Genomic DNA, 25,756 nt, shown 5'->3' with positions numbered 1-25,756 from the left:
TATGTAGGCAGCATAAAACATCAATGTTTAGGACTACATTTAACCACGGTTTTTTTAGTTTCGAAATTATTGTTTGACATCTTTTTCTGAACAGGTATGAGTCAAATAGCATTAATCCCGAAGCACTTCTTGTTATACTATTTCGAAAACCCTTGATTAATTCCTAATAAAGAAACATATAATTAGTAACTTACATACTCACACTAGCATTGCATCTTAATCATTTCAAACAAATTTAGAAGGTTTATATAATACACGAAATTTTTAGGCCCACCGCCACAATATTTGGCAAGCAATTTAAAGTAGCGGGAAACTCCTTTTAAATTTTCCAAATACCACGATTCAAATCCCGCCACAAAACAAAACAACGATCCGCGTCGCTCATAACCCCAAACAACGCCCACCGTCGATCCTCAGTTCATCAACGTCTCAAAATCACCCAAACCCAAAGCCCCGGATCGACATCCTCACCCCACCCCGGCTATAAATACACTTTCCCAATTAATTAATCTCAACCCACCACAATCCTTCCACTGTCACCAAAATCTATCTTCCGAAACGACACCGTAAGACACGACAATGACAGGCCGCGGAAAGGGAGGCAAGGGGCTGGGCAAGGGCGGAGCGAAGCGGCACCGTAAAGTCCTCCGCGACAACATTCAGGGAATCACCAAGCCGGCAATTCGGAGACTGGCCAGAAGAGGCGGCGTGAAGAGAATCAGCGGCCTCATCTACGAGGAGACCAGAGGCGTTCTTAAGATCTTCTTGGAGAATGTGATCCGCGACGCCGTGACCTACACCGAGCACGCGCGGCGGAAGACGGTGACCGCAATGGACGTCGTCTACGCTCTCAAGAGGCAGGGCAGGACCCTGTACGGATTCGGGGGTTAATTTTGTAAATTGGGATATCGGGGTTTCGAATGGGTCGGAATCTCAGATTCGGGTTGTAATTTGTCGCTAAAGTTTGGAAATTGGAAGTAATCCTTTGTTTGTTTGGACTTTTGCAAGTGGCCCTCCGTCGTTGTTGGCTTGTAGTTTTCAGTCGCGATCTGAATCATTTCTGCTTTTGAAATGTGTTTCCACGAGTAAGTGCTGTATGTCGGTACAGATTAGACATGTTGAACTTTATATTTTCTTCTTTCAACTTTGTACCCTCTAATCTTTTAAATTGGTTATTTTCATCCATTACTTATCTACAGTCCACTTAAGAGGAAAATATAAATAAAAAGAAAAATTAATAAAAAGAGTTTGAAAATTTTAAGTTTTAATGATAAGGATAAAATAAAAGGTAAAGTAAATAATAACATGATTAATTTTTAGTGTAAAAATGTAATGTTTTTGTTAAAATGAATAATATCGAGAGTTTTTGGTTAAAGTTTTGAGAAAATAGAAATAATTTTTAAGTTAAGGGTTATTGGGAAATTGTTCTATATTCTTCTTGTTGATGAAAAATATTGCTAGTAGAATAAACATTAGGATATATAATATTTCATCTATATGGTAGGGTCGTGTCTATTGTAATCTCTTGAATACATTGAGTATAAGGTCATAAATAGTGCTTAGCGTAACAAAATATGTTCTCTCCTAATTCCTCCGATCCCCTTGAAGGAACTCATCCTCCTTGTGTACGCTCTTTTTTGAGCCTTCAGTCTTTTGGACTCAAAACCTATTATTCCTTTGCATTTGATGCATTGAATGCATAGATTTGACTAGTTGTTCTTTGCCTTTTGGCTAATCGTGGCAATGAGGTGACATTTGTGGAAGTTTGCTTGCATGCTTTCTTAGGACAACGCAGTCTCGGTTACCTTTTCTATTAGCCTTTATGTCTTTTTGTAGGCTTCTGTTCTCTTAGCTAGTTGCAACGTGACGTGAATTTGATGTTTGAGTAGGTATACTCTCTGTTATTAGGATCTTGTGTAATCAGTGCACCAACTTGCTCCTCAACAGTCAGAAAGTACTTTATGAGGAAGCGCTTGGCCTTGTTGATAAGACATCTGGAGGCCATGTGCTCCCAAAATGCTCATGACCATTCTTCCAAATTCGTCATGCCAAGACCTTCTTTTGGGTTGTGTTCCTTTGGTCAGTATTCTTTTGGGCTGATGTTCTTTTGAGCATGTATTTCTTAAATCGATCTTCATTTAAAAATGACTATTCATTAACACTTTATAGGTGCTGAAATAGAAGTTCATGGGACTTTTTTTTAATTTCAAAAACATAACATTTCTTCTCAATTTTCTATAAAACTCGTCCAATATATAAAAGGGAGTTTTAATAAAACACTACTGGTACTATTCACTTTTAACGAAAAATCACATTTTTACTTTTAACCTGCACTATTAACTATACCTTTAAAAAAAACTTTTCGTTAAAAGAGAACTTTTTTTAGATTTTTCGTTAATTTTCTTTATATAAAATGACCTTGAAAAGGTAATGCATTATTGTCGCATACCACTAATTGATGGATGTGGTGGATCCAAGTGGACTTAAATGCCAAATTGCAGTTTGAAGTGGACAAAATTGAAAAATGCAAATTTATTATCTCAAAAGGGGGAAAAACATAAATGTTTTTTTATGTGGGCCCCGGCCGCTCTGTGACCGCTAAATATTTGTGACGTGACACAATCATTGGGTAAGTCCAAACAACTAATCCGACCAAAGCCGCCCCTCTTTGTCGAGAGTTCAATCTTTAACCCGTGTCATCCCACCAAATTCGGCCGGGACGCCACAACCTCGCCTATGCCATCTCCCAAAGGCCAACGATTCACAGGGGTAGAATCGTAAAAACACGGAGTCAGCCATGGGCATTCCCTGCGACGACGTCGTCGTGATCCAGCCGGGGAAGACCCCCGACGAGCCCTCCGTCCTCACCCTCAACTGCCCCGACAAGGCCGGCCTCGGCTGCGACCTCTGCAGAATCATCCTCCAGTTCGGCCTTTCCATTACGAAAGCAGGTGATTTCAAATCTCCAGTTTCAGATTCTGGCACCTGGGTTTTTGAGATTCTCAATTTGGCACCTGGGTTTTTGAGATTCTGAGAATTTTTGGGTGTTTTTTGTTGCAGATTTCTCGACGGATGGAAGGTGGTGCTATATAGTGTTGTGGGTCGTCCCCCACCACCAATCCCTGAAGGTCGATTGGGAGAGCTTGAAGGATCGGCTCTCCTCTGCGTGCCCGTCGTCGTGCTTCTTCTCGTTTTACGTCAATCAAATCTCCGACGTCCCCACGCCCTCTCCGGTCTATCTGTTGAAGTTTTGGTGCCACAACCAGAGAGGCTCACTCCACGGTTAAAATCTCAACTTTTTCGTTAATTTTTATTCGGTTTTCGCTTTTGTTTTCGGTTATTGTTTGCTTTGTTTGCGTGGTTGAATAATGAACAAGTTATTGTTGCTTTTTGTGTAAATGTAGATGTTACCAAAGTGCTATGTGAGCTTGAAATTGTGATTCAGAGAGTGAAAGTGATGCCGACCCCGGATGGCAGAGTTTTGGACCTCTTCTTCATCACAGATTGCTTGTGAGTTTTTCGCGTGCCTTTTGAAAATTGCGTATCGGTGTTGTAGTTATTAATTTTAGATATAATAATTATGAAATATCCACTTTTACTACAATAATAGATTTGTTCTTTAAGTATGCTTGAGATTTAGGCGTCAGCGATCGCTGTTGAACGGTTGTCTGGATTGCTAATTACTCTCGAGACATCGGAAAATGCTGCCAATTTCTTCCTGTTGGTTTATGACCCTTTTGAGTTTTTCCCTTAGTGTAAAAGGGATCTAGATGAATTCGTTTGGCAATGTGTTGGACGAAGTGTCTGATCCTGTTGTATTGTTGATCAAATAATATTAAGTTTGAATTTGATGAACTATGTGGCAATTTGGACATTACATAACTCCATACTCCGCCTGATATGTCAGAATTTATTATTGTATACCTTTTACTTTTGTTTTTTTATCTTCTTTATTATGTAGTTTGATATTAAAGTAACCCACGCTTGCAAAGGAAAGTGCATTAATGCCCCAGTAAACAATCCAAAACAATGAAATGTTGTCCCTTTTCTTTTTGGCGTCAATTTTGCCTGTGCAATCTTCCTCTCTTAATCCACATCATCTTTTGCTGATCGGTGGGAGTAGTTTTCTGCCAAAGGTTGCTGCTTTTCGTCCACTAGGGCATTTGACGTCTCGGTTGGAGATGCTCTTAACTGGGAGAACTGTATGTGTATTTTGGGTTGTCACAGTTTGCATTTCTTCTGTTAGTACTTTGGATTTTGGATATCATTCTTACCAAACTTGGGGAGATTCATTTGAGTTTAATATGTTCCCCGGCATTCACTTCGTAAGACCACTTTCAGAAAGTACATAATGTGAAGTAGTATTTGCTCATAAGTGTTGGTTATACAGTGTCAACCACCCTTATTTGGTACCATATACTTTTAGGGAGTTGTTACACACAAAACAGAGGAGAGACGACATATGTGAGCATCTGATGGCTGCTTTGGGAGAGTATTGCATCACCTGTGAGCTTAAGTTGCCTGGGCCTGAGTATGAAAGTCTGCAGGGGAATTCTTCCCTTCCACCAGCCCTTGCTGACGAATTGTTTAGCTATCAGCTGAAGGATGAGGAAGCTTATCCAAAAGCGCTCACCCGAAATATGAGAACGGTGAAAAAGACCAGTATTACAGTGGATAATTCATTGAGCCCTGTTCATACTGTACTGCAAATACAGTGTGTTGACCGGAAGGCCCTCTTTTATGACATTATGAGGACTTCCAAGGACTGCAATATTCAGGTACTTTTTCAAGATGTCTTGAAATTCTGTTGTCTGAAAATTTGGGCTGCCTCAATATACCAGGACAGATTTCAGTCAGACAGGCACTTTCATATATATATTTCCGGAGTACCATGTTTTTGGTACTTGCACCTGTAGGTATTTAATAAAAAGAATCTTCGGTTTTCCTTTTTAGTGTTCATAACTCCCATTGGATATGACTTTTGTGTTTCGCTACTTGGAATACCGATTTATATTGCAATTAGCAGTTTAATGATTCCAGTCTCTGTTGTTTCTCACTTAGGTTGCCTATGGTAGATTCTCGTCACCTGTGAAAGGCTTCCGGAATTTGGACCTATTTATTCAGCAGACAAATGGAAAAAAGATTGTTGATCCTGAAGTTCAGGTTGCATTGTGTGCTCGTTTACAGGAGGAGATGGTTCACCCACTGCGAGTGATCGTTGCCAACAGGGGCCCGGAAACCGAACTCTTAGTTGCTAATCCAGTTGAGTTATCTGGAAAGGGGAGGCCCCTCGTATTCTATGATGTTACTCTAGCACTGAAGCAATTGGGAGCATCTATTTTTGCGGTAAGAATTTGATGTGAGTTTCCTATCTTTTTGTGGCATGCCCTTTCGCTTTCTCTCATTATTTCATTGTTGGCATGCAGGCTGAAATTGTAAGGCATTCAACTTCAGTTTGCCAGTGGGAAATCTACCGATTTCTTTTGGATGATAGTCTTGAATTTCCGTTGGCAAGCAAACAAAATAGAAGTAATATTGTAGAGAGAGTTAGAAGAACCCTCATGGGCTGGTGAGCTGTTACATTCACTCCCCTTTCGAGGATCGCACTCTTTCCATCTTGTAAGTGCGCTGTACAGCAGTTCCGTCCAAATAGTTATAGTTATCTGCACTCGAGGAGTGTAGAATCACTACTGACTATTTTAGGAGGAAGTTCGCGGTCATGTACTCAGGCACTACTGTGAGACTGCCGAACTATGTTTTAGCTTTTGCCGCAAGGGTTGCCGTCCTTACTATGTAACTTGTGTTTTCTTAAAATTTCGAACATGTATGTTTTCTGTATGTTGTATTTTCATCTTGAAGTGCTTATAATGTACTCTGCTTTTCGTAGTAACACGGTATGTGTTCATCTGAAATAATTATTGTCTATATCCTTTAAGGGTTAGGATTTAGGGTTTACTAGAGTTTTCTATATCCTTTAAGGATTAGGATTTTGCTTTAGTTTTCACTATATATAATAGAGCTTGTAATTTAGTTTGAGAATAAGTTAGTCACAATGTAATCTCTTACGGTTTTGTAGCCGTTTCGGCATTCTCGTTTGTTTAATAATATTCCTATTTTGTTAGTCTCGTTCGTTGCGCACTTTGATATTCAACTTGGTATCAGAGCAGGTTGATCCTTCGGGATTTAATCTGCTTCGGGTTGGTATCTGTTTGCTCGTTTCCGTTGTCGTTCATGTTCAGATTGTTAGTTGGTAATGATTGTTTGCAAGAAGAAAAAAATTGTTCGTTCGTTTTTTGTCTAGTGACTCTGCTTCTGCACCTTTGAACGCTACAGCCCACAGGAGTATCCGGGAGTAAGTCTGGATTTTTTGTTTGTTTGTTCGTAAGTTGGCATTGGCATTGACATTGGTATCGACATCGATATTGGCATTGGCATCGGCATCGGCATCGGAATTTGGAATCTTGCATCCACATCTACTTTGGCAAACTCATGTCTGTGTTCCGCTATTAGTTTAACGGGGGGTGTTAGAAAATTAGTTATTAGTTTATTTTTGTTTATGGTTTTCTTGTGGGACAAGGATATCAGAATTTTCTATATCCTTTAAGGCTTAGGATTTAGGGTTTATTAGAGATTTCTATATCCTTTTAAGGATTAGGATTTTGTTTTAGTTTTCACTATATATAATAGAGCTTGTAATTTAGTTTGAGAATAAGTTAGTCACAATGTAGTATCTTAGGGTTTTGTAGCCGTTTCGACATTCTCGTTTGTTTAATAATATTCTTATTTTGTTAGTCTCGTTCGTTGTGCACTCTGATATTCAACTGTAGTAACCTGGTGTATATATATAAATATGTTCATCTGAAAGTGTTGTTTCAGCTGCATGGTGGTTACGTTCAGCAGCATATCTGCGAAGTTTTTAGATTTTGAGATTTACGTCTTTTCATTACACATATTTCGAAATTTAAATTCATTCAACAGTGATAAATAGGGTGGTAACATTACCATCACTTGAACGTGGTGAGAAAGAAAAAAACCGCAAATGTGAAATGTCTGCCATGGTATCCTTTAACTCGTTGGCCATTGCTTATTAAAAAATCAAAAGAGAAAAGCTTATTGGCTTTTTGGAGAAGTGGCAATTTGCAAACACAAAGGCAAACGCAGCCCTAGTCCGGCCAAACATACACATGGGCGGTAAACTGCGTCGTCCTACAAATTTTGATCATCCTCGTCGAGAGATAAGCAATAAATAAGCTCTGCTCTATCTGCTTTCAAATCCCCAAATTCTTCAATCTAGGGTTTCCTCTTCGTCGTCGTCTTCTTTTGCATCTCAACGTTTACCTCACACGAACTAGGTGATCGCTCCTTCCCTTACGCATATAAACATCCATGTATATTGTATATCTTTGCTGTTGAGTTATGAACTTACGAGGAAATCACTCTGGCATTGAATTTTCAGGAATTAAGTTGATTGCTGGTTCTTCTGGCAGGCAGGTTGCAGCTCTCGGTTGCTGGTTCTTGTTTCGGTTCTTTTCTCTCATAAAGATATTTCGTTGAAGGTTTTGCTTGGTGGTCTCCAACATGAGTCTGAATACAAGTCGAAGCCCAGAACGAGCCAAGAGATACCGCAGCAGAGAGCACGCATCTTACTGTAATGCTCCATATCCTAGGGAGCGTCGCAGTTATAGTTACCTCATTGAACGTTCTAACCTTTGTTTCCAGCATGCTCAGTTTGTTCTTGTCTTTTCTCGCTCTTATGGTACTCGTAAAGCAACTTGGGAAGAATTTCTGCAGCCATCCCTTGTGTTGGTATATGAGCTTCGGTAAAGTTTTTTTGGTTTTTCTATCATCTGTTATTTTATTTTTTCTGGAAGTACACCGGATGTTCATGATTTTAGTATGTAGAGTGTTTGACGTCAAGAACTAATTAAATTATAAAAGTATCCATACAGTTATTGAGGCAGATGACTTGCTAGACAAGAAATTGAAATGGAGATATAGGGCCGCCATCACAATATGTTAGAGTTAGCAAATTTACGAGGCAGGATGCGATTGAATTTGAAAAAATAAGTACTGCATAAGTGCATATTACTAAGGTGTTAGGTACTTCCAAGCTTCGTCTCATTTTGCGTTTGGTGTTGTTTATAATGATGTGATAACCTACTACAGAAATGGTCGTTTTACATGGATTTTCATCATCAACTCTCCTCAGGATCTATCCAATCTGGTGCTAGTGTTTACTGGTTTAAAGCGGAAAAATCCTGTAAAACTTCGCTGTGTTCATGTGCCTGTGTGACATTTGAATACTCGAAATTTTGTTTAAACTGTTCAAGTTGACTTTAATTTTCACTCACTGGCTGAGTCGTCCTTTCTGATAATAATTCGATGGCTAATCATGTATATCGCTACCAAACTTCGTGGTATTTGGACTCCATATGTTTATCAAAGATTCAAAACTGAGATAGTCTTTTGCTGCTTCATCTTCAATTCTCTGTCAAAATGATTATTCTCTTATTTTTCAGGCAAGATAATCTTTGCAATAAGTGTAAACGGCCAAGACATTTTGCAAGAGATTGCCCGAATATAAGAGTCCGCAACAACTGCGGACTTCCTGGGTGCTTTCTAGGAATGGGCAATGGTAATGGCGGAAGGGTAACCACGGTTATTTACCCGTAACCTTTTATGTTCATACCCGCATAACCGTTTATCCGTTGGATAATTGCATAAACGGTTATACACATACCCATAACCGCTTATAAACGGTTAACCATATCCATAACCGTGTACTCATTTAACCATAACCATTAACCCATTTAACCATAACCATACCATTTATCCTTTTTTTATCCATTTACCCATTTTTTACCCATCTACATGTTTTTTTTTAACAACTTGAAAATTACAAAAGAAAATTTTGTCATAATTTTCGTTTTCTGACAAGTAAACACTTTTAGCATGCATTTCCCTATTTTAATCATTTAAGTCCTTATATAATTCTAATAATTGAAATAATAATTTACGAACGATATTTTTCTGCTACACCCAAGTAAATCTTTAATTATGATCCATATGATTACAAAGTAAAGCTTCTAAAAACAAAAAGTAATCATTATCTTGAATACTAGATGATTCAAAGCTGCAAAATAACGTCAATTAACTTTGTTAGTGGTAACTTTATGGTAAAGTTAAAAGGAACTAAAAGCTTCTTTCTTAACTTGAACGTAACCAAATTCCAAAAGTACAGAATATCAATTGGTTCACAATATTCCACACTTTTCAAATATTCCACAAGCACTTTTTGTCCATGGACATTTTCTCCTCCAAATAATCAAAACCAACAAAAATTCATCTCAGGTTCTTTCAATTCCAACTTCATGGCAGCTAAAAATTGACGTTATTCTAATTTGACTTTTCATTTACGGTTTTTATTTTATTTTTTTAATTTTACATATATTAAATTAAATGGGTAAATGGATATCCGTTATAACCATGGGTAATACCTATCACCGATGGATACCCGTTATAACCACGGGTAATACCCATAACCGTCCATTTAAATTTCACGGATAAATGGTTATACCCATAACCGTTTATTCGTCTAAACGGTTACCCATAACCGTAACCGTGAACTTTAAATGGACGGGTAACCGTGGTTACCTAAACCCATGGGTATTTTGCCCATCCCTAATGAGTTCTGCCGAACCTTTCATTTTCCGTTTAAGGTTTAAAGCTATAGAAAACAGGTTGAATGGAGGACTGCAAATCCTGATTTTCTCCGGTGGAAGGGTTTTTAATATTCAAATGGGCTAAATAGCTAAAATGGTCCATGAAATTTGCATAATCAATAGAAATGGTCACTGAGATTGAAAATCAATTTTTGGTCATTCCATTAAATCTCAGGACCATTTCTATTGATTATGCAAATCTCATGAACTATTTTGACTATTTAGCCTATTCAAATGCTATATGTTTTATCAGCCACATTGCTGCTGAATGCAACTCAACAACTATGTGTTGAAACTGCAAGGAGCCTGGGCATCTTGCAAACCAATGTTCCAGTGGTCCAGTCTGCCATATGTGTGGTAATAAAGGCCATCTGGCTCGTGATTGCTCTAACCCTAGTCTTTCATCCCGCGATGCAAGGCTCTGCAACAACTGCTACAAGCTGGGTCATATTGCAGTCGATTGCACAAATGAGAAAGCCCTGCAACAACTGTCGGAAACCCAGTCCCCTTGCTCGTGACTGCCCCAACGAACCTGTTTGCCACACTAGCAACATATCAGGCCACGAAGCCCACCATTGCGCTAAGTCAAGCCTAACACCAGACATCAGAGGCCCTTTCCTTGACATCATGTGCCGTACTTGTGGGATGCTAGGCCATATCTGCCGAGAGTGAGTATCGATTGTCATCTGCAACAATTGTGGTGGAACCGTGGAAGGGGTCACCAAGCCTATGAGTGCCCTTAAGCCCTGATGATATACGGTCGCGGCCTACGTCGGTATTGAGTATTGACCACCTAATGAGTAATGAGTAGGAAGTTTCATGTGTAGGATTTGGTTGAATTGCTTCTCAAGTTACACTACAGTAATTATGGATTTACTTATCCTAACTTTCAGCCACGTGTCACGTTTCTACTTTGATTTGGGTTGATTTAAGACTTGTATTAAGTTCCTCTGTTTTGTAGTTGATGCATGAATCTCTTCCTTCAAAATCATGTGTAAAATGCACGACCTTTAAATGGAATTGATGTCTTTCCCTTGGACTCTAAATTGAGTGTGAGTAGGGGATATACTGGGCTTTCAGTGAGTCATTCATCGTGGCGATATCTCAAACCGAATCACTCACTGTCATATCTTTAGTTTTTATATGAAAATACGAAGTTAGCTTGAGATACTGTCATAATAACACACTTGTGCGAAAATAAGAAGTTAAAAATCGTCGGGCTACTCATAATGGCACACATGTATCGCCTTACAAAGATTGTTTGAATGGCTCTTGGTTGTGTGAAAACGTGTATATCCTTTGAAACGCATGGTTGTCTGAAAGCGTGCATAACCTTCCAAATGATTTAGTTCAGAGTTTTCGATTGTGAAAAAACGTATATAGCCTTCTAAACGTGGCCACAACAAGCTTTTGATTGTCATGGTCGTTCTAGAAAAATGCCCGCAGCTTTATATTTCTTCGACCTTGGCCAAATCCGAAACTTCAAACCCTACGAGAGAGTGAGAGGAGATTTTCTAGAGAGAGAGAGAGATGTGCACGTTAGAGAGGAAAGGCAACATCTTCATCCTAACGCTAACAGGCCCGGGCGAGCACAGGCTCAACCCCACTCTCATCGACTCAATCCGATCCGCTCTCAACCAAATCCGAGCCGCCGTCACCACCACCGCCACGTCATCATCGCCCTCGGCCCTAATCACCACCGCACATGGCAAATTCTTCTCCAACGGTTACGATCTCTCCTGGGCCCAGTCCTCTCAATCCCGCATGGAGCTCATGGACTCCAAGCTCCAGTCCCTCGTCGCCGACCTCATCTCCCTCCCGATGCCCACCATCGCCGCCGTCTCCGGCCACGCCTCCGCCGCCGGCTTCATCCTCGCTCTCTGCCACGACTACCTCCTCATGAGGCGGGACCGCGGCTTCATCTACATGAGCGAGCTCGACATCGAGCTCCTTCTGCCGCGTTGGTTCTTGGCACTTATCGAGAGCAAGGTCGGCTCGCCGGCGGCTCGGCGCGACTTGTTGCTCAGAGCCGATAGGGTGAAAGCCGACGTGGCAGTGGCGAAGGGGATTATCGACTCGGCGCACGATAGCGCGGAGGAAACCGTTGAGGCCGCGGTTAGACTTGGGGAGGAGTTGGTCGCGCGGAAATGGAACGGACACGTGTACGCTCAGATTCGCAAGGACTTGTTGTCTGATGTTCTGGATGAGATCCGCGCGAATAATACTGGCAGTGGATCCCGGCTGTAGGTTTATGGGTCGGACAGGCATGTGGGCTTTTTGGCCCAATAGTTATTTTTAGGTTGGATTCAATAAATCTTGGCCCAACATGCTGTTGCTACTTCTTCTCTTCATACTATGGGTTGATTTGGTATTGTCATACTTAAAAAAAAAAACTGATTATGATGTACTATGAAAATAAACAGTTGTGAAATAAAGCAACAGAGTGTTTAGTAAATTTTTTGTAAAAGTGCTTTTGGAAGAAGAAAAAAAACAATATTATAGTGTTTAGTAAACTTTTATCTAAAACAACTGTAACTGTGTGAAATGACCAAAAAAATGTATAATACTAGATGTGCCATTAATTTAATTTTCTTAACAAATAAAGGTGAATTACTAAATATACTTTATTTTTAAAGGAAAAATATTTATAAATTTTATCTTAAACATATAATCCAACATTTAACAATAAATCATAGTCCAACATTCAACATATAATCCAACAGTTATGCTGCTTCATGTTTTCAGGTTTTTTTCAAAATTCATTTTTGCTATTTCACGTTTTCAACTTTTTTTTCACTCAAAATTGTGAAAATAAGCTAATTTTAAGTGTTTACTAAACACCTTTTTGAGTTCAACTTTTTTTTTATACTCACTTTTTATAAAAACACATCAGTACCAAATCAGTACATATATGTTGACCACCTCCCCAAAAATACAATTATTATTGTATTTGTAGGGGTTCTAATTTCTTTTAGGTCAAAACATATTTTCAATGTTATAAGTAAAAAATTATTTCTAAAAAAAGGTTATAATTCAAAATATTTCCTTTCATTTAGTTAACCCAAAGGTGAAAAATCAAACCATAAACTAACTAGTTAACTAGTGGGTTTTTCTGAAAAGATTGAAATTTGTTTGTGATCAAGTTTTGTTGGGGGTTGACACGTAACATAGTGTTGATCTGTGTTTTGAGAATGTTTTTGTAGGAATTACTTGTACTCATAAGTAGGTAGGATGGTACATGGGATGGTTAGGGTCATGTATTCCCACCCCCTTGAGTAAGCGGAATCCCCATTTGATCTTTCATAGCCTTGTAACTCTTTTTAATCAATTTTCCCTTGACAAATAACTTAATGCTATAATGTACCGCTAAACAATTTTTTACTTATTTTAGCAGTGATTGATGTGGATAATCATAGTACTAAATATTGCCATAAAGGCTCTTGGGTGTGTGAAAACGTATGTGTCCTTGTAAATGCTATAAATGATATTGGTTGTGTGAAAACGTTTATATCTTTTTAAATGTTGCTAAAGAAAGCTTTTGGTTGTCATAAAGCACGTTAGTTGTGCAAAGAATGCCATGGTTGTGTGAAAACGTGCATAACCTTCCAAAGAATTACAGAAGAGTTTTCGGTTGTGAAAAAAAACGTATATAGCCTTTTAAGCGTGGCAACAACAAACTTTTGGTTGTTTGAAAACGCGTTTAGTCATTCTAAAGCTGTGCTAGACTAACATTGGCGTCACAATTTCTTTCCTTAAACGGATGCATTTACTTCATTTTCCACACTACCATTTACTTACATACTCAAGACTTTGTCCAAAAGAATTCATGATAAGAGCGGGAAATCAAATTTAACCGAAAAACCAAAACAAAAACTTAAAAAATAAAATAAAACACAAATCCTAAAGAAAAGAAATTCTCACCCTCTCTCTCCTCTCTCTCCCTCCGCTCGGACCCCTTTTTATTCCCAAATATCCTTTTTTTTTTTTTTTCTGGAAGAAAAGGGGACAAATTCTAGCGCATGCCAGCTAATGACGCCTCATAGAACTACGCCTTTTCCTCCAGCTAATCACCACATTACACCGATATTTAAGAATCTACCAAAAAAATAATATTTAATTATTTAATCCGTAATTAAAAAAAAATTAAATAAATACACAACAATTTTCCCAATCTTTCTGTCTCTGGCAGACTTGGTTTACATTTCGAGCATTTCGAGCACAACACAAACGAAAAAGAAAACGAACAGTTTTATTGTTTTTATTTTTTATTTTTTAAGATTTTGCTCAAATGTAAGAGTGGAGTTATCCACAGAGCAAGAGGGCCAAGTTTTTCTTCCGCCGTGCGAAGTGCGAAGTGAAATTCTGAGAGATTCGGGTGGCGACCCGACCCGAGCACCCGATGTCTTCCGGCTACAACAGTCCGGTTCGGAGCCCCGGGACTTCGAGGCTTCAGTTGGGCGGAGGTGCAGGTGGAGGAGGAGGAGGAGGAGGAGGAGGAGGAGGAGTCTCCAGGTTGAGATCTTCGTCTTTCAAGAAGCCGCCGGAGCCGCTGCGCCGAGCGGTGGCCGACTGCCTGTCCTCCTCCGCGGCGGCTACCTCCCACCATGGAACCACTTCCTCCACTGTGCTCCTCTCCGAAGCTTCTCGAATTCTTCGGGTGAGTGGAAATTCTCTTGCTTTTGGCTGTTTGGTTTGTGATTTTGCTAGGGGATATTTGGATCTTTGAAATGCCGGTTTATGCTCTGGAATCTAGGTCTTCCTGGTTGTGTGTGTGATTTGTGTTTTAATTGGTGGATTTTGCATGAATTCGAGATTTGCACTCTGTTTGGTTTCTGAGAAAATCACTAGGAAAGAAAAGAAGAGAAAAAAAAAACTGTTCTTTGTGAGTAGAAGGCAACTTATTAGTGAGTTTTATGGCTTAAAAGATAGATAATTAAGCTGAATTCTGGTTTAGTGGGTATAAGGTTTTGGCTTTAGCTAGTTCAAAATCATACACATTGTAGATTTTGCTTGGGGGTTTAGCAGTTAGCAACGAACAGAGCACGAGTGCTGAAAATGGTTATTCGTAGTGCGTGTGTGTTTACGTTTTGAGTTTGCATTGGAGCCTGGAGGGAGTATTTAATGTGGTTTCCCTGCTCTCTGATTGGTCTTAAATAAAAAATGTCCTTGCTTGGATCACTTCATATTTAAATTCAAAAGAAAACGCTTCTTTAATTATAGTCGTCCTCAGGCGAGCAACTGTTTTTAAGCTCCAAGTGTCCACCTAAAAATCTAATGGTTTAAAACAATTGCATGCAAGGTGATATAAGCTCTTTGTACAAAGTTACAAGCGGCTGAATTAATTTGGTGTTTATTATAAATTTGTTGCTCAGTTGGCACTCAAAAGAGTCTTTCTTCTGAGTGGTTCTCTCTTTAACTATACATATTGGGGGCAAGTTGAAATGGAATTTTATTGCTGATTTTCGAATTTACTGGTTAGGGAGCGTATTTAGATTTCACTGGCGGTCTTGGCTTGAAGTAGAATAGCATGTCAAGACTTTATTGCTCTTCTGGTTGGTTGCAATTATTCAATTATCCACACATGAGTGTTTCTGACATATGATTGAGAAGTTTTTAACAGTGCAGTGCTCTGTATCCTCCTATTTGATTGACTTGATTGAGATTCAGTTTCATATTTCACAAGTTCAACTTATTATGATTGGCAGGACTATCTAGCAGCCCCTTCGACGATGGACTTGTCTTATAATGTGATTTTAGAACATACCATTGCCGAGAGGGAGCGAAGGTAAATCTTGTATATACTCTTGTAGGTTTTCTATTCCTTACTTTAACTTAAATACTTGCCCATTATCCTTAGCTCTAGTGACATGGGATGGCTGAGAAGAGGGTATAGATCCTAGGTTCAAGTTTCTATCTAACCAAAACAAAAGAAGAAACTTGTGCTTCACACATTTCAGTAACAATAACAAGCATGGTATAATTCGTGTAAAAACCAGCTTTGGCGATTAATTTCAAAAAATAGAACCTAGCTTTGGTGATTGTTTAGACGAAAACTAGTTTTGGCAGTGTGCTTCCCAGATTTGCATGACAAGATTGAATGGGCCATAAAATATAGTTCAACCTATTAATCAAAAGTAATGAAAGGGGGTAAATTTGGGAACACGTGTAACAGAAAACCATTATAACTGCCAGTAAGTTGTGTATGGAAATATATTTGATACTCATAAGAGTTCTGTAGAAGGTGAGGAGTAAACATTTATGGCTTCTAGTTAATGGTAAATAAGTATGCATACGGAATACAAAAAAGAAAGGAGCATTTTAAATCAAACATAAAAAAAGGTGATAGCAGATATGTATAGGATAGAATTATAATAACTATTTGATTAACATACACAAGGAATATTTTGGGAGATTAGAAGCATAGTGGTACACTGGAGTACTGGACCTTTTAGACATTTTCAGAAATATGCGTCTCTGTGTATATGTGTATGTACAGTTAGCGTTTTAGAAGTGCGTCTAAATTATCTCCATTATCATTTTCATTTAACGTGATTTAAAGGACAATATGTGTTATCATTTTACCTGATGTTACTTTTATTTATGCCAGCCCAGCAGTTGTTGCAAGGTGTGTGGCACTTTTGAAACGCTACCTTCTAAGGTATGTTCTTTGCATCATGAGATCTTTAATGATTCTAATAACTTGATGTATGAGTTGTTTATGTCACAGCTGTACAGCCTGTACTCATTTCTTCTAGTTGCCTGCAACGCTTATTATTCTATCGTTGAATTATTATTTTTTGTTTGAAATGGGCTGCGTTGTTTTCTATTTGTTCATAATCCTTCCAGTGGTCATTGTTGTAATTTCCTTCATTTAGAAGGTGTCATTGGTGACTACACGTGTAGTGTAGGGACTGATATTCCTGATTTTCTTTAACCTCCTATCAAAGCCTAAGCATTGGTAAAGAAGATATTGTAGGGTACTAATCTATGAGGAGAAACCCGGTACTAGTTTCATTGAAATTAAAATAAATAAGGTGCCGTTTAGAGAAATGATTTATATCACACTCTGGGCACAAGTTATCCTCATTTGTGTATATTTAATTTCTTGCTTTCCATTTACCGCATTACAATTTATTTTAACAGTGGCTTGAGACTTGCCATACTGACACTGATTTGAATATATTTTATGTTGTAGTTAAAGTTACCTAGTAGGCCCTTACACTGGATGCACATTCTATGGTCTGAAATGAGGGAGAAACATCTTTCCTACCAGGATAGTTTCTTGCAATTTTGATTAATAGGGCTATACATTTTTTTACTCTCTGTAGGTATAAACCTAGTGAAGAGACATTACTGCAGATAGATCGCTTTTGTGTAAACACCATTGTTGAATGCGACATTGGTCCAAACCGGAGATTGTCTCCACGGTCGCAATCGTTTGGATCAATAACATCAACAATATCAACGGCATCTACAAATGTAGTTCCTTTATCTGTACCTAGTTTTGCGTCTGGGGCACTTGTGAAGTCATTGAACTATGTGAGGTCTCTTGTGTCTCAACATCTTCCAAAGCGGTCATTCCATCCCGCTGCTTTCTCTGGAGCCCTTTCTGCAACAAGACAGTCTCTTCCGAGTTTGTCTTCTTTGTTGAGTAGGTCCTTTAATTCACAACTAAGCCCTGCACATAGTGGAGAACCTTTGGAGAGTAAAGATGCCACAACCATGTCTGTTTTGAACTTATCAAACATTGGAAAGGTTGATGGAATGGGAGATCTTGAATACTTTGCGCTTGACGTTTTCAAGTGGCGCTGGCTTGGGGAACAGCAGTCATCATCCTTAGGGACTGAAAGGTAATTACATATACTTGTGTTTACCTTCTTATCTCTGGTGATCGATTTCTTTGTAGTTTACAATTTTATTTGGTCAATATCTCATATTTTTCCTGTTGCTTAATATACTAACTTGACTGCTTGACATGTTCCACTATCAAGTGATCGTGTTGTAAATCCCCAAGATATGAGAATGCATAGTCTTCTAGAAGTAGGTGCAGCAGCTCTACTTGTAGGAGATAAGGAATCTAAAATGAAAGGTCAACCTTGGAAGTATTTTGGAACTGCTGATATGCCTTATCTTGATCAACTGTTGCAACCTTCCCCAGTAACGGCGATTACTGATTCTGCCGCTGCCCGTTCCCATTTGAGAGCAATCACAGCATCTAAGCGTACTAAATCCGGCCCTCATCAAATATGGTATGCTCTTACCTCTTGTTCAACTGTTGTTACATCTTGGTCAACTATGTTACAGCATTTTATAAAATGTAGTGTAGGAATTTGGTTCTTCAATTTTTGTGGCACATAGTTCTGAATATTACGACAGAACAGAATCATGTTTCTATGACTGAAAAAAAAAAACCTCGAAGATATTTCGTTTAAATTCACTGCCTTTTGCAGATATTTCTGTTACCACCAGGGATTTACATTTTAAAATAATCCCTTCTTATTCCCTGTTTTCTGAGGCGTATTTGTTAAAAACCTGTACTCATTAGTCCTACGTCATCGGATACTAAAACTTTGGTACCATATTGACACCAACTGCTATTTTGACATTGTACATCCAAATTTCAGGGATGATTCTCCGGTGAGCACATTTCGTCCTCGGGCTAAACCGCTATTCCAGTATCGTCACTACAGGTAACAATAATCAATTATGTTGTTCGTTATCTTACTCTCTCTCTCTCTCTCTCTCTCTTACCATATTTTGGTTGTGTATCAGTGAACAACAACCCTTGCGGTTGAATCCTGCTGAGGTTTGTGAGGTCATTGCTGCAGTTTGCTCTGAGGCATCTTTGCAGAATGCTAATGTGAGGACAGTATCATCTAGATTAACTAATAACTATGGAAAGCCATCTATGGATGCGGCAGTGAGCGTCCTTATCAAACTTGTTATTGACATGTATGTTGTCATGCATTTGGCCGGTATTTATTACAGTTCACATTCACTGTCTTTTGCTGCCTCATTGTATGTTGAAAACCTCATTTTGTAGGTATGTCTTGGATTCCGGGACTGCTGCCCCTCTCACTCTGTCTATGCTTAAGGTGATAGCCCGCCCCCCCCCCCCCCCCCCCCCCAACAAACAACCCTCCTCCTCCTCCTCCTTTTTCTTTCTTTCATTAGGTTACAATTTTTTTTATATTATCTTTCAGGAAATGCTTAATTCTCCAAGAGCAACATGTAGGAATCGTGCTTTTGACTTGATTTTGAACCTTGGAGTTCATGCTCATTTATTAGAGCCAATGGTAACCGATAACGATTCCCCGATTGAAGAAGAGTATTCTCAAGAATCATATTTTGACAGTGAATCTATGCTTGCAACACAAGGAGTGAGAAGATCGGATTCTGTTATCACGGGCACTTCCTCAGCAATTGATAATTTTGAAACTTGGATTTTGAATATTTTGTATGAGATATTGCTGTTTCTTGTTCAGGTATATTTTCTGTCATATTCGTTATATAACTTTCATGTTGGATGCATGTTATTTTTCTTACAAGCTGTCCATTAATGTTCAACTAAAAAGTTACGGTTAAAACATTAGAAAATATATTTCAAACCCGGTTAAAATAATTAATCTAAATTGAATGTTTCCCGATATGTTTAGACAAAGAAACCTCAAAGAGTGCAAACTTCTACTTTTCCAATTAAAATCCACCACCTTCTTATCTTAAAAAATCTGTAGTTTCTTTCCACCCAAACAAGCATGTTAGGACACATTTTAACTATACTATATTTCTGTTAAATGTTTTAGTTTCGATATCGTGTAAATTTTTGCCATCATTCTTTACCAACTAGTTTCTTATCTTTCGTACAGATAGAAGAGGAGGAAGAATCTGTCTGGGCTTCTGCTCTTAGCTGTTTGCTATATTTTGTCTGTGATAGAGGCAAAATCTTGAGAAACCGGATAAATGGACTTGACATAAGGGTGAGATATTTTTGAAGTTTTGTATATCAATGCTGTAATCATTGGAAACGTTTGACAAGTTTTTATCAGAAACCTTTCCTATAATTTTTGTGTAATTTTTATATTACCATCTTTTTTATAAGATATAAGGCTAATGTGTGAATAAACCTTATATATCCAGTTTGTACCAAATAATGCCATAATCCAAAAATTCTTAATATTTCTTTTCTATCATATCAGCGAGTTTAATGTTGGTTTTAATTCTACTTCCTACTGTCAGGTTATAAAGGCACTTCTAGAAATTAGCAGGAAAAATTCTTGGGCAGAAGTAGTTCATTGCAAGCTTATTAGCATGTTAGCAAACATGTTTTATCAAGTACCTGAAGGAACCAACAAGGCTGTTTCAAGTACCCAATTGTTTCTGGTGGAGCAAGTTGATCTGATTGGTGGAATAGAGTTTATTTTTGTTGAGGTATGCTAATAATTTACTATGAAACTGGAATAAATAGTAAGGTTTGTTGACATTTTTTTTCCGTTTCTTTTTTATCTGAACTCTGAAGATTAGCTTTATTAGAAATTTGGGTTGTTAGTTGATTCCTAGCATTTAGCTAAGACCTCTGGTAATCACAATCCTGTTATCGTCTGTGACTTATAAAATGTTTGTCTAATATTGTAACACTTGGTATGTGCTTATCGTTAATATTTTGGGGACGGGAAAGCAAGTTTGATGATCTTAAACATCACTTTAGTAGGCAAAGAACTAGCACACACTCAAATCTGTGTACTTACTAGAAGATGGAGACAGACCTGTTATTTGAGATAAGCTTTACTTAAATGTTTATTTATTATTAATGGAACTAATCTATTAGTGCTTTTGCATTGAAGGTTTCTTTTTACGAAAAAAAGTTTCCTGATTCCAAACTATAACTATTTTGCAATACAGTATTCACTTGCAAAATCAAGGGAGGAAAGGAGAAATCTGTTTTTGGTTCTTTTGGACTATGCTTTGCATCAAATAAATGAAATATTCATAGCTACTGGAGTCACTGAGTATAGTGATGACGAGATTCAGCCTCTTGTTGCCCTTCTCAATCGAGCTGATGCGCCTGAAGCTTTCTATATATCTGTTAAGCTTGGGTTGGTAGGCATTGGGGAAATCTTGAGGAGTTCTATTTCAGATGCATTATCTAGATATCCGAACAGTGAACGGCTCAATATGGTAATGTCTCAAAAGTTTGTGTGTGTGATTGGTGTGAGTCCGTGTACATGTTTTGTTTGTTCGTTCCCAAAATATGTATTTGTGCATGCGCTGTGGGTAGGCCATGTTCTTTCAATTTTTTCACATTTTTTTTAATGGAATTTTTTGTCAGTTTCAGAAATTATTGGAGTGTTTTTTTGGGTTCCATATTTTCTTTTGATTTGGATAAGTCAGTTAATTGCAACAATTTAATGAATTTATCAAAGTTGCTGCTATCTGAATTTTGTTTTAACTTTACAGCTGTTGGACAGTGTAATGGAGAAACTTGGTGCAACAGTAAGCTCATATACTCATTTGGACACAGAGTTCTCACACATGATGCAGATAACCAAATCTTACAAGTCTCTGGATAGCATTGAAGGTGCCGTTCTGAGAAACGGAGTTGGCATGAAAGCGAAACTCTCATGGGCTCTTTTACATTCCCTTCTTCATTCAGAAAGAATTGCTTACCATCGGAATGCGTATGTCTGGTTAAGTGACCTGCTTATTGCAGAAATTAGTGAGGAAGGGAATTCAAGTATTTTGTCAAATATTAAAAACATGCAGCAGAAAATTGCCCATGCCGGTGTTCATGATTCTTCAGTTGCTTCAGATGTTCCTTTGCCTATTTGGCTTATGTGTGGGCTTTTGAAGTCAAAGCACAACTCAATCAGATGGGGCTTTTTGTATGTTCTGGAAAGGCTTCTCATGAGGTGTAAGATTTTGTTAAATGAAAATAAAGTCCTGAAACATGGCAGTGATATTGGCAATGTACGGAAAGATAACCGTCTCGAGAAAGCTAATGCAGTGATAGACATCATGAGTAGCGCCTTGTCCTTGGTTTTTCAGATCAATGAAACAGATCGCATTAATATTTTGAAGGTAATTTTCGTAAGAACCAGAAAATCTCTTTACTAAATTTAGGAAACTATTACCCACATATGCTTTAATTATATGGCTTTTAACCAACGGACTGTGAATGTTACCTTTGATTTTGATTGTTTGAAAAAAAAACATAAGGTGTACCACTTCTGAATGGTGTAGGGACTGGAGTATTTCTCCACTTAGTCTTGCTGCAGGGTCAATTGAGAGTGTAAAATGTTTTGTCTGCACAAAATCATATTTGGTATATATTGAATGTTTCTTGACCGTATCGGTAAAGATTATAGTGTAATATTGATAAGGCTGGGTGTCGTGACACGATACATTCTTATATAAGGGATTTACTGGCTGGGAATTTTGACCGGTAGACTTTTATGTAAGAACAAATAAATGAAAAATCAAATTGAGTACATCTAGTGCAAATCTGTTTTTCTAAATAGTATTGGAGAATTTGCTTTGAGTTGCTGCAAAGTGCATTCTCATTTTCCCCCAAGGATTCATGTATGTTTCATGATTTTATGGAATTCTCTTGTGCGTTTTTTTTTTTTAGTAGAGGGTATATTTTCCTTATCCCCTATTTTTCTTTGGTTTCTGTAAACAGATGTGTGACATTCTATTCTCTCAATTATGCTTGAGAGCTCCATCTGCAAATACAACAGACTTTGGAGATGATGCACAGCTTGGTAGGGTTCTTAGACGGATGGACGGAAATAAAATAGTTGACGAGAAAGAGAGTTCTCACCAGGATGTTTGTATGGAAGAATCCAGTGGCAGATCTGGCCTCAGTAATAACAATCCTCTAGATCATGAGACAGAATCAATGGCAGCACTTCTTCTCCGAGGACAGGCCATAGTTCCCATGCAGTTGGTTACACGAGTTCCAGCTGCATTGTTTTATTGGCCATTGATTCAACTTGCTGGTGCAGCAACAGACAACATTGCATTGGGTATAGCTGTTGGAAGCAAAGGAAGAGGGAACCTTCCTGGTGCAACATCTGATATACGGGCTACCCTTTTGTTACTTCTAATTGGTAAATGTACTGCAGATCCTGCTACTTTCCAGGAAGTTGGCGGGGAGGAATTTTTTAGGTGATTCTTCAATTCCATGCTACCATCGGATGAGCTTCCTTTTCTTTTTCTTTTTTCTTTTTATATATATTTCTGCTTTTTATTTTGTTGTGTGTGCATATATATGATATATGATTCATTTTTAAGTTATAAATTCAGGGAACTCTTGGATGATACAGACTCGAGGGTGGCATATTACTCGTCAGCTTTTCTTTTGAAGGCAAGAATGCTTTTTCTCCTCTTCCCACAAACAAATTACAGTGTACTGAATATGTGGTGAAGTTTGTCCTGCTAACAATTTTAATTTGTGTTTTACAGCGAATGATGTCAGAAAAACCTGAAAAGTACCAGCACATGCTTCAGAATCTTGTTGTTAGAGCTCAGCAGGTGGGCCTTGTTTTAGTATTGTGCATGCCGTCACACATTCTCAATATGATTCCTGAAAAAGATAATAGGTCATATTTTGCATAGATATTATCGTATTGTCCTGACTTTGATATGGTGCTTGAAATATAGAAATTTTTATAGAAACACTAGAGTATAGGACTATAGGTTATTGAGGATTGTTTTCTTTGTAGGAGCAATATGTCATTGTAAAGTTATGTTTTAGATAACAAAGGTCGAAAGTATGATAGCTTTAGGCAGCCTGATAAGAAACTATGTAGCATTCAACTACTGGATTTATATTCCTTGTCAGAAGAGTCATGGGCGTGTAATATTTCGTACAGACTAAGCCTTATTCTGAAACCAACTTTGCCCTATACTTATTATATAGGGATTATCTCTAGCGACTACTCATCCTTGTATTTGTATTTGTATTGCTGATTAACATGCTTGGGAGCTGGTTTTGAAATCTCCAATTGTCCCATTTGGTTCTCTTCGTAAAGGTCATGATATACGGTTGACAAATTTTAACTGCTAAGGTTTTAAAGGAGATGGCTATAAGGAAACTTATCGCCTAAACATGTCACAGAAGTATGGATAATAAAGATAGTTTACAATCCCCTGTTGGAACTTGGAAGAGCTTATAATATAGCAGCTAGCTTCTCACTGCCATGTTTACTCTGTGCAGAGCAACAATGAAAAGCTCTTGGAAAATCCGTATCTTCAGATGCGTGGCATACTTCAGCTGGCAAATGATCTTGGAACTGGGTTGTAATCTGGTGGTGCAGAATTGTAGATGTTTCCCTTGACTTGTAGAACAATGCTTTCAAGCACAGGTTCATGCCATCACAATGACACATGCTAATCCTCGAACAGCACTATTTGGCAAGTTTGAAAAACCTATGTCTGGGATTATGCTCAATTTTCAAAGCATACATGAAATTCTTGGGAAAAGTAGTAAACCGAGGGTAGGAGATGCATTACATGTTGGATAAGGCTGAAAAGTCTTTCGTACCGAACACAGTGGGGACGTCAGCAATCAATTCCTTGTGGTTGTCCTTTTCAAATTATTAGAAAATGGTGAGCCATATCGATATCTACTTCCCATATCTTCCTCTCCATACTGTACATTATGTAATGAACTGTTGGGGGGCGCCTTTGTTTTGTAAAATACATGAAGTTCATGTTCAGCTGAAGGATTATGGCGGGGGCTCGTCAGAAAAAAAGATACTTAGAGCACAAGTAGCTCTCAAAAAGTTTGGAAATGTTTAATTCTTCTTCTGCCTTTCGTTCTGCAACTGGAAGTTGCAAGGCACGGGCGTAGCATGTAGACATATCTCGAGGTATTGCCACCTTTTCTCAATGAATTTTGTGCATTATTGTAGCATGATCACAACACTTTATGCTGAGATGTGTTTGTTTAATAATATATGCTTTTTCTGTCGTGTGCATGCAGTTATTGTGCATTACAATGCCAAGAGACCTTGTGGGAAACTTTCGGAGAATATATTCTGTAGAGACTCGAGATTTCCATCTTCGTCCAAGCCTTCGTTATATTTAGTAATTCCTGAAGGCGATATTGACATACATGGGCAGGGAAAGTTTTTTACATTTGTTAACTCATAGAGCTTCGTCTTCCCGACAGCAACGCGAAGAGAATTAATCTTTGTATGCTTAGTGGACAGAGTATACCGAGGTATTAGAGGGTATTACCAGACGTTATGCTACTCTAATTCCGTTACTAGGGGCAACACAGCGGTGTCTGTTTTTTCAGGGCACCCCAAAGTGTGCCTGCTATGATTTTTGAGTCTCCAGGGTTTCTTTTTGACATTGTAAATATGTGAATTATTTTCAATTTTTTTTTGTTTTAATTCCTTTTTTCCCGTTTCTTTTAACTAATTGTTGATTGTTGTAAAATGGCTATAGTGAAATTGAGTCCTTTTTTGCATGTCTGTTGAGAAATTTTGTTTTTCGTGTTCAATCGATCGATTTTTAAGAGGAAGTATTGGTTTTATTTCTTGTTGGCTGATTGGTTCTAAATTCGACCGTGACGATGTGTATTTAGATTCCTATACTAAAAAGTCTATTGACAAACAAAGAAGTTACAGAACATGTCGTAAAATATGAAACCCCAAAGACATAATGTGGGAGTAGTAAAAGCCAATCCAAACTCTGAAGATTTGAGAGTTTGAGCAGCGTTTTGGGTAGGGCTTGTACTTGCGGACGCCGCAGCCGGTGTGGCCTTTGATGTCAACCTCTAGACGTCCACCCGTCAAACTCACCAACTCCATAAACATTGCCGTAACAAGAACCAAAGAAACCCGTCATCACCAAAAGAATCAGTGCACAATTTTCTCGAAGCCATGTAAAGGAGAGATCGAGGGAACAAAGTTTGTGTGAAAGAAGAAAGAGTTTAGGGTTAATCGTGTACAGGTCGAGTTCAGAGACTTCGTAGCAACTGTGAGCAAAATAATATCATCTTTTGGGAGCATCCAATCTGCCTACCA

The 25,756-nt window shown here is 38.3% G+C and overlaps 4 protein-coding genes and 1 pseudogene across 7 annotated transcripts; all 5 read left to right on the top strand.

Moving 5' to 3' along the window:
• The first annotated feature begins 498 nt into the window (after positions 1-498).
• LOC126630724 (histone H4-like) lies at positions 499-1,144 on the top strand. The gene has a single exon (XM_050300880.1). It carries the CDS (start codon positions 580-582, stop codon positions 889-891), a length of 312 nt encoding a protein of 103 aa, XP_050156837.1. The 5' UTR covers positions 499-579; the 3' UTR covers positions 892-1,144.
• A 1,517-nt stretch (positions 1,145-2,661) lies between these two features.
• LOC126630718 (ACT domain-containing protein ACR9-like) lies at positions 2,662-6,121 on the top strand. Of its 2 annotated transcripts, none has more exons than XM_050300868.1 (6): positions 2,662-2,951; positions 3,061-3,282; positions 3,405-3,510; positions 4,391-4,778; positions 5,062-5,346; positions 5,427-6,121. In XM_050300868.1, the coding sequence occupies exons 1-6, from the start codon at positions 2,798-2,800 to the stop codon at positions 5,571-5,573; spliced, it is 1,302 nt and encodes a 433-aa protein (XP_050156825.1). In that variant the 5' UTR covers positions 2,662-2,797; the 3' UTR covers positions 5,574-6,121. The 2 variants fall into 2 exon arrangements, with proteins under 2 accessions (XP_050156825.1, XP_050156826.1); XM_050300869.1 differs by having other exon boundaries at positions 2,666-2,951; positions 4,427-4,778.
• A 1,217-nt stretch (positions 6,122-7,338) lies between these two features.
• LOC126630722 (zinc finger protein GIS2-like) lies at positions 7,339-10,465 on the top strand (annotated as a pseudogene).
• Positions 10,466-11,055: 590 nt separating this feature from the next.
• On the top strand, positions 11,056-12,177 carry LOC126630721 (enoyl-CoA delta isomerase 1, peroxisomal-like). Its single transcript, XM_050300878.1, has one exon. The coding sequence runs from the start codon at positions 11,253-11,255 to the stop codon at positions 11,967-11,969; it is 717 nt and encodes a 238-aa protein (XP_050156835.1). The 5' UTR covers positions 11,056-11,252; the 3' UTR covers positions 11,970-12,177.
• Positions 12,178-13,895: 1,718 nt separating this feature from the next.
• LOC126629283 (uncharacterized) lies at positions 13,896-25,197 on the top strand. Of its 3 annotated transcripts, XM_050299266.1 has the most exons (19): positions 13,896-14,379; positions 15,428-15,507; positions 16,330-16,380; positions 17,051-17,572; positions 17,714-17,971; positions 18,347-18,412; positions 18,495-18,674; positions 18,766-18,817; positions 18,926-19,207; positions 19,589-19,699; positions 19,959-20,150; positions 20,622-20,897; positions 21,177-21,797; positions 22,399-22,886; positions 23,013-23,085; positions 23,184-23,252; positions 23,938-24,329; positions 24,441-24,592; positions 24,706-25,197. In XM_050299266.1, exons 1-17 carry the CDS (start codon positions 14,122-14,124, stop codon positions 24,022-24,024), a joined length of 3,666 nt encoding a protein of 1,221 aa, XP_050155223.1. In that variant the 5' UTR covers positions 13,896-14,121; the 3' UTR covers positions 24,025-24,329; positions 24,441-24,592; positions 24,706-25,197. The 3 variants fall into 3 exon arrangements, with proteins under 3 accessions (XP_050155223.1, XP_050155224.1, XP_050155222.1); XM_050299267.1 differs by having other exon boundaries at positions 23,025-23,085; positions 23,938-24,592; XM_050299265.1 differs by having other exon boundaries at positions 23,938-24,592.
• Positions 25,198-25,756: the final 559 nt, after the last annotated feature.

The sequence above is a fragment of the Malus sylvestris genome, chromosome 7 (genome assembly GCF_916048215.2).
Source record: "Malus sylvestris chromosome 7, drMalSylv7.2, whole genome shotgun sequence".
NCBI lineage: Eukaryota > Viridiplantae > Streptophyta > Magnoliopsida > Rosales > Rosaceae > Malus > Malus sylvestris.
The sequence above is the reverse complement of the archived record's forward strand: the minus strand, read 5'-3'. Positions and strand labels throughout refer to the sequence as shown.

Bases quoted from the DNA above. Each gene is read 5' to 3' on its own strand.
- LOC126630724 (XM_050300880.1), top strand. From the start codon at position 580: ATGACAGGCCGCGGAAAGGGAGGCAAGGGGCTGGGCAAGGGCGGAGCG.
- LOC126630718 (XM_050300868.1), top strand. From the start codon at position 2,798: ATGGGCATTCCCTGCGACGACGTCGTCGTGATCCAGCCGGGGAAGACC. The intron at 2,952-3,060 runs GTGATTTCAAAT...TTTTTGTTGCAG, and splicing joins CCTTTCCATTACGAAAGCAG to ATTTCTCGACGGATGGAAGG. The intron at 5,347-5,426 runs GTAAGAATTTGA...GTTGGCATGCAG, and splicing joins TGGGAGCATCTATTTTTGCG to GCTGAAATTGTAAGGCATTC.
- LOC126630721 (XM_050300878.1), top strand. From the start codon at position 11,253: ATGTGCACGTTAGAGAGGAAAGGCAACATCTTCATCCTAACGCTAACA.
- LOC126629283 (XM_050299266.1), top strand. From the start codon at position 14,122: ATGTCTTCCGGCTACAACAGTCCGGTTCGGAGCCCCGGGACTTCGAGG. The intron at 19,700-19,958 runs GTGAGATATTTT...TCCTACTGTCAG, and splicing joins TAAATGGACTTGACATAAGG to GTTATAAAGGCACTTCTAGA. The intron at 20,898-21,176 runs GTAATGTCTCAA...TTAACTTTACAG, and splicing joins ACAGTGAACGGCTCAATATG to CTGTTGGACAGTGTAATGGA.